We start from the raw sequence: 8396 nt of genomic DNA, 5'->3' as shown, positions 1-8396 counted from the left end.
GTGCTGTCATGAATGCTGCTACTGATGCTTCTGTAAATTAACTGTTAAATTACCCTAACCCAAACATAATAAGTCATTTGGTAACAAAATATTGTATTTGCAATGTAACTACTATTTTGTAGATATGTTTTACAATAATGGGTAAAATATGCAATTTTAGATTACTTAAAAAAACAACATACTGGATGACCCCCCATTAGTGTGCTGCGACCCCCCAGGGCCTCCTGACCCACACTTTGGGAACCTCGATCTAGTCAACATTTCTGTTTAACATTATGTGTAATGCACAGGTGTATTGACGTATGAGCAGCCTAAAATGTGCTCAATTCTGAGAGCTAATCTCAGAATGTTGGTCTGCCAAGCTAAGACTGAACTAAGTCAGTGCCTGAGCATAACCATGCCTACAAAACAAGCAATTTTACCATTGTTTATGCTAGCATGTTAGGATGCTTGAATTCAGCAGCATTCAGCTACAAGGCTTTCATTTCAGGGTACAGCCTCACAAAGAAGCTGGCAACTGCTGAGTTAATACTCCTGGCTATTTCTTCAGACATTTCCCTTTCCACCTGAAGAATGAATAAATTCCCACCATTTTTCACAAAGGTTAATGGCACTATGTGTGTCTAATGTCATTATTAAACAAAATCACAAAAAGAAGTTTATGACATAAGACCATTTATGTATAAAATGTTTCTGATGAAAAAAAGGAAGCCTCCAGCAGAAGTCAAATATATATACAACCATTATGACATAACAGAGACTACAAGAAATGATATAGAGCCAGTTTCTTGCAGCAGAAGATATGTCCTCATTAACATGGTAATGAGGTTTAAACTGTATAACTGGATATTCCTCAGTAGTGCAGTGGTTTGAAATGCTTTAACGTTAAAGGCAATGAACAAAATACAACTGAAGAAGAATAAGTAACCTCAATACATTTAAAATAACTTATAGGAGAATGCTTCATATCCTAACAGTGTGAACAGCATGTTAACAATATGGCACACAGACAATCTGAAACGGGAGAAAGAAAAACACTAAAACAGGCTGTCTATTAATAGTACCAGAAATGGAGATGCAGTTGTGCTCATACGTTTACATACCCTGACAGAATTTGTGATTTTTTTGGGCCATTTTTCAGAGAGAAAAACTTCAACAGAAAACCTTTTCTTTTTTAACTCATGGTTAGTGGTTGGGTGAAGCCATTTATTGTCAAACAACTGTGCTTACTCTTTTTATACCAATGACACAGAAACTACCCAAGAAACCATCATTTTCTGTCAGGGTATGTAAACTTATGAGCACAACTGTATACAGTACAAAGATATGATTAGTACTAGTTTTCTTTTCATTTAAACAACTTTTAAGTGGGAAAATGCGGGTTTTGATTCAACATTATTGGACACTGCTGTTATGTTCCAAGTGTCCTCCCTCAAAGTGGTCCCAGTTGTTTGAAAACATGACTTTAATAGAATTTACGTCATTTAAAAAGGCTGTTCTGTTACAAAAATTAGCAACAATCAGACTAGAAACTTTTGTTTTGGGGTGTTCTGGGAGTACTTCATACAAAGTCAATTTCTGGTCATGGTCATTGTTCTGACCAACAACAGCATGACACTAAGGCAACATCAAGATTCTTGGAAAGAAAAAAAAGTTGTACAAACTGTTAAGAAAAGGAAAAAAAACAACAGACTGGAGAGGTGTAAGGAAACTCCCATCAGATGTCAATTACAGTATCTTCTTTTTGAGAATGAGCGGTCCCACGTTGTCTCCAGTTAGCTCGTTGTGCTTTAAGTGTGACTTATCACAAACAGGAAACTAAAACAGGAAACAAGTTCATATTAGCTGATCAGCAAAAAGAAGAACACTTCACTCTGCCTTAACTTTAAGTTGAACAAATACATAAATACAATCTACTTCTTTTATGTAAGTAAATCAGAGTAATACTGAAAACATTTAAAAAAAACATAACACTTTTGTCCACAGGCATGTCACACAATGTTGACGGTGAGAAGATATCTAATAATATCCTGTACACTTACAGTTTTGGAGCGCCAGCAGCGACAGTAGCACACATTTGCACTGTTCAGGTCTTCAATGTCTATCTCGTTGACCACTTTGGGGTTCTCCTTCTGGATCTTCAGGTTGATCAGGCTGTCTCTCTGTTTCTTCTTCTTGGGCAGGAATGGACGAATGGTCAGATAACCAAGCAAGCCAGGATACCCAGGAGAGGCAGCAACCGCAGCCACTCAGACACTACAAACACAGCAGATACCACACACATTAGCAAACATAGGGGGACAATTGAAAATGCTAGCATGTGTTGTGCTACTGGAAGTGGCAGCTGTGAGGGGACAGGGCCTTGTTTGGATTACTGGAGTATCCTAATGAGACCCTAAATGAGAACTAAAAGTATTAGATTTATCATTTTTTTAAATCATCAGAAGATTAATCAGCATTTAATGCATGTCTGAAGTCCCGATCAGAATATACTTCAACCCTCTGCTACACCAGGGGCTTCCAACATGTGGGTGAGATGTCTTCCAAAATGTTTTTTTTAAGTTATCTAAAAATATTTATTATTATTATTATTTATTTTTCTTTATTACCTATTTTCTTATGTTTATCTTCCTTTTTGTTTGTTCCTTGTTAATTATTAGGCTTTCTTTCTTTATTATTATTATTATTATTATTCTTATTATTATTCTTATTATTATGTAGTGTTTTGTATTTATTTATTTTTTCTTCTCTTTGTTGGTTTTGCATTACTTTATATAATTTGTTTACTTGTGGTGAACAAAGATATACTGAAAAAATGCAATAAAAAAGTTGAATGACAAAAGTTATCTAAACATTTAAATTTTACCCATTTATAGTAAAAATTATCTACAAAAATAGTAGCTAACCTTGAAATACAACCTTGTAAATAGAAAATGTAATGAGTTTTCTGACTTTCTTTTTGCCAGATGACTCCTAAGTTTACGGTTAGTGAACAGTTAAATATCAAAAGCATCAGTAGCATCAGGTTAATTCATAACAGCACAGCAAACACAGCCACATGCTCATATAGGTAGGGTCATTTTCTGCAGACCAGCTAAATGAAGCCACATTAAATCACTTTGAGGGACAGTGGGGGTCGCGAGTCTTCAGCACCTATATTTGGGGGTCACGGGCTGAAAAGTTTGGAACCCCTGTCCTACACTTACCTCTGTTCTCCTCCTCATCACGGTGAGACCACTACAAGAAGAGTGTCCCACCATTTGCTGAAATGACAGAACTATCTCACCTCTTATCTACATGTCGACTCCATTGCTTGGTGACCTCTGAATAGTATTATCTCACATGGCAGCTATCCAGGGAAATGCCACACTGAGCCAAGAAAAGAGTTTTAGGAAAGACCCATCGTTTAGTCTGCCATGCATGGAGAGGACAGACAAGGGAAAGCACACTGAGGATTAGCCTCTGTTATGTAATTTTAACACTAGTTGAGGGTTATAAACTGGCCCCTAGAAGATTTTATAATGCTCTCAGAGCTATTAAAAAACTTTGAATCAAAGGTTCAGATGCTTAATGGGACTTGCTTCTCCATAATCCAATTAATGAATTATATTTCACATGTACAGGAGGGCTTAATAAATCGTACATCTTCTAGCACTATGACATTGTCTTCTACTGCCTTAAGCTGCTGGAAATTAGTACCACAACACTAAAGTCTTCCAACCATGACATTGGTTTCTTTAGCCACTCAGTGAGGAACTACTGAAATAGCTTGGTTATCGCCACTTAAGCATTTCCGTACTGCAGGCTAGCTCAGCTTTTTTACCTTTTGGGGCTATTTTTAGGTTCTGTTTGACATTTTCTATGGGTCTGTGTCGGCTAAGAGGCCACATCGAGCTCCAAGATGGACTGTCACTTCAGAATGTGAGACGTCACTTGGTGCAGCTGTAAACATGGTATTTGAATGGATGACTTTGAGAAGTTCCTTCAACAAATGTCATACTAGGTTTGCTTTCCTGTACTTCAACTCTGTATTTCCGGCAGCTGTTAAAGTCAATGCATTTTGCTTGTGTGGCTGTGAAAAATGTGAGTAAAACACTTCTTGTTCTCAGTTTCACAAATGTGAGAAATGTGATAGGACATACAGTTCCCATGATTTGGTCCGGTGAAGTTTGACAGTTGTTCAAGAGTACTTTGAAACTGACAAGGAAGCAGTGGTCAAACGTCTCCTTTTTTCAATTTGGACTATTTTAACGTCAAGCCAGAGAATCTACAGGGGACTCATACCAGCACTTTGTTTACCCCCAGAATTCTCTTACGATTGGTGAAGACACTTTTTATTATAGATCATCATGGCTATTTCTACCAAATAGAGTCAGATTAGGTCACACTATCAGTGTGGCGGGTAACTAGAGGATGAAGCATTGATATTTCTTATTTATTTCAACTAAAAAATAACATTCAGAATATAATCCCGCTAGAAATCGCCTATTTGCATACAGAAAAAATGGAAGGGTCCATTACAATTACAATTTTACCCGACAACGCTGCCATAGCCAGACTCCAGACACACCCCCAGGGTTGCCCCCTTCCTGATCCCCGGGGACTTCAACCATTTATTTTCTACATAGCTTATTTTGTCTTCTGTACATACTTGTATTGTCATTATTTTCATTGTATTCATATTTATATCTTATTAATTACTTCTTCTGTTACTATTATTTGATATTCTTAATTATTGTGTATAGGAGCAGCTTTAATGACTGAATTTCTCCCCGGGATAAATAAAGTTTTCTGATTTCTGAATTTCCCATGGGTCTTGTTTGCTCAACATGGTACAAAACACATGGACATTCAACATACTATAAGGCAGAGATGTCGAGTAACGAAGTACAAATACTTTGTTACCTTACTTAAGTAGAAATTTGGGGTATCTATACTTTACTGTAGTAATTTTTCAGCCAACTTTTACTTCTACTCCTTACATTTTAAAAATAGCCTTGTTACTCTTATTTCATTTCGGCTTATTTTCGTTCCGGCTTGTCCTCTTTCAAAAAAAAAAAAAGCACATTTATGTATATTGACATTCCAATAAAGTTATTGATAACATGCCTGTGAAGTTTGACTTTCTGCACCATTAAAATACTTCTAGGCAATTAGTCATCATATCTTCTACTCTATGAAACACGTTAATGCTCAGTAGTACACACATATATGGTTCTTTAATGTATTTGCATTGTGCGAAAATGCTTTCATTTCAATGGGCATAAATGCAGCTGAAGCAGGTGCAACCCAAATATTGCAACATTAACATATTAATATAACATTATGGCCTTGAGAAAAATCTTTTTTTTATGGGAGGTGGGGTCGTGCACTATAGACCCCTGTGGCGCAGCCTAAGCTTTTGTCCTTAATGGCATTTTTTTTTTTTTATCTTGAACAAAAGGATTAAACAATTAAATTCCTTGGATCTAAACTGAAAAGTTGAGTTTTCTGTGCATCCTCTAGACTAGGGCTACCTGACATATCTCCACACACCACTTGTATGTATGACAGACTTAACATGTCACAAACTGTGCAAGAGGTACATATGAAGCAACATCACATGACCAATTGTTGGATTAGACAGACACTGTATGGCTAAGGTAAAAAAATCAATTACCACCCAAACACACACGACTTCACTGTTAGGCTCTAAAGTGGCACAACTTAGCTCTACTTCTTGAATCAATACTTAGTGCTGCTGCTAATGGGGGGGGGGGGGGGGGGGGGGGGCAAACGATGGTTTAAAACTTTTGAGGCAGTTACGCAGCATTAAGTGTCGTAATAAAATAGGTCTGGTATGTCTTCCTCTGCAGTGTCGTGGCTGAGTTTTGGTCGGCTAACGTTAGTAAGTTAAAACGCCACAGTATGAGCAGAACGAGCCTACAGTGAGTTCAGAAGTCAACAGTTCAGTCAAAGGTGCAAACACAGCTGCAGTGTACTTTTACCTGTTAACCTTGCAAAACCGGTGATTGCTCTCCGGAAGCGGAAGCCTCTTTAGGTACGCTGGAAGCTGGACTTTTATTATCTTTGAAATAGATTCTAAAACCATCTTGAATTGCTGATTGTAGTAGGTTTTATGATTGACTTGGATAGTTCCTGGGGTTCGTTCTTGTCATTGCGTTAATTCCTTAGCGTTGTTCAGTGCCGGTGCGTAAACTCCTACCGTAAAACGGAGAAACAGGAGGAGGAGTGCGTGAATCATGTCGTGAATATCCGTAACAAGGACCTGTGACGCTAGAGTATGCGACCAATCAGCGTTTTAGGAGTTGGTGGCCCCTGATTGGTCAGTTAAGTTATCGGGAGGAAGGTGGTTTTCTGCCTGCTTCAGGGTATCCTCGTAAACTTGGCTTTTAATATAAATAAAGTTACATTATTGAAACAATTACTTCATAACTTAAAACGACACATAGCCTATAATTACAAAGGTTGTCACATTGGTCTAGCAGAAAAATGTGAATATATGTTTGTCTTTTAACAAATGTTAAGGAAAAAATCAGGCACATGTAAATCTAAAAGCCACGGTATTGTTTGGTCCCTCAACTATCAACTGTTAACAGACTAGCACCTTCCCACGACTCAAACGTATCCTTGTGCAAATATTTAATCATTATCTCGCTCTTACACTGATGTTTGTTTGTTTTTTCATTCGAAAACCGGAAAATACGACATTGTGTGGGTACATGAAGGCAACATCGTAGTCGCTCATCCTGTTGGCTTCTTGGTTTAAAAAAAAAGAAATAATAAGACTAACAATTGTTGCAGACACTTTGAGAAATGTTAAGCATCAAAAAATCTGCAAATGTTGTTTATATATAGTCTATGGTAATACTTAGCTGGTTGTGAGATTAATAAAACTCTTAGAATTACAATACAATGACTTTTTTCACTGGAATTCAGACCAGACCCAAGCTTTTGTAAAGTACCCTCCTGCTAGTACAGATGAGAGAGTTTCTATTCATAAAAAATATACTTATCATATAAACTGCATATAGGATTTTATAAATTTGTAGAAATGTCAAACATTGGCTTTTTATATGGTCCTTCTAATTGCATGCTGTTGTATAAGGTATTTGGCGTATCGTAAAGTTGGCAACCCAACAAATTATCTCTTTTTGGCATTTTTTGCTATCTACCTTCCAGGAACAAGGTGAGAGCAGGTGATGAATGAAGATTAACATTGCATGAGGTCAAGGACAAGGACTAGGGACAACATGAATTTAAACGACTTCAAATAAAGAAGAGTAGAGTATTCACAAGATAACAGATTCCTACCTAAAAATGCCACCATGGAGAGCAAAGATTACATGCACTGAAAAATGATTCACTTGCACAAGTTGCAATGTACATTAAGCAATTTGAAGTTTGCACATTTTGAATAAAGTATTAAATCCTCAGTTAACAATACTCAAATGCAATCTGAAATATCATAGGGGTCAATCTGTCAAGTAGATGAAAGTTAACAATTAGCTTCCATAATGTTTCATCCCATTTTTATTGTAAAATCATATTTTTGCAACAAAAAAAATGTGGTTACTGCCCCTAAATAGTATGGCAAATATGTCTTGCAATCAGTAGGACAGAATTAATAATTTTGTGGTTGGATGTGTATTTTTAAGCTAAATGAAATATGCCTACTATTTAAAAAAGACATAAGAGTACATATCTTTGTATATGTTTATAGAATATGACCACACATTATTGGAACTGTTGTCAACATGTGCATGGTTATCCTGCAGTATTTCACTTTATCACATCAATGTGTTACACATTGTGTGTTCAGACAACTTTTTGTGTGCAATAACACATTTTTTCTGAAATAACAGGTATCTGTAATTGAAAGATGTACACATTTATCTCTATCTTTTAGATTCCTTTAAAATCCGTGGTTCCTAGGCAAGGGTAGCTGAAAAGTTCAGTGTGTTTTAAAAATAGCTGAGGGAATTCAGGGTGACCCATCCATATGGTCTATACGCCCTCTAGTGTTGTTAGGGTTTAATTCATCCACTGTACACAGGTCTATGCAAACACTCCATAGGACGGCTCCAACTCATCCAGAACACAGCAGCTAGAATCCTGACACATACAAGAAAATATGACCATATCACCCCCGGTATTCAAAACACCTTAAGTGGCTCCCCGTGGAAGTCTTTAAATGTACCCAGAGTCAAATCAAAGTCTGGTTAAGGGGCCTTTAGTTGATGTGACCATCTTTTTGGAACAAACTGCCTGCTGACCTCAGGTTCATAACAACTGTCTCCAGTGCACTTTTAAAGAAAAAGACTCAAAACATATTTATTTTCTCAAGCGTATGAATGATATAATGACTGTTGTGACTTGATGCATGTGCAGCAACA

The 8396-nt window shown here is 36.9% G+C and overlaps 1 protein-coding gene across 1 annotated transcript; it reads right to left on the bottom strand.

Moving 5' to 3' along the window:
• Positions 1–658: 658 nt before the first annotated feature.
• On the bottom strand, positions 659–6272 carry cisd2 (CDGSH iron sulfur domain 2). The gene is given in 5 exon segments (XM_034687702.1): positions 659–1818; positions 2043–2215; positions 2218–2256; positions 5988–6012; positions 6014–6272. Coding segments are annotated over 5 exon segments (405 nt in total). The 5' UTR covers positions 6092–6272; the 3' UTR covers positions 659–1728.
• Between the last annotated feature and the right edge of the window lie 2124 nt (positions 6273–8396).

The sequence above is a fragment of the Notolabrus celidotus genome, chromosome 7 (genome assembly GCF_009762535.1).
Source record: "Notolabrus celidotus isolate fNotCel1 chromosome 7, fNotCel1.pri, whole genome shotgun sequence".
NCBI classification, from domain to species: Eukaryota; Metazoa; Chordata; class Actinopteri; order Labriformes; family Labridae; genus Notolabrus; species Notolabrus celidotus.
This window is presented reverse-complemented; position numbering and strand designations above follow the sequence as displayed.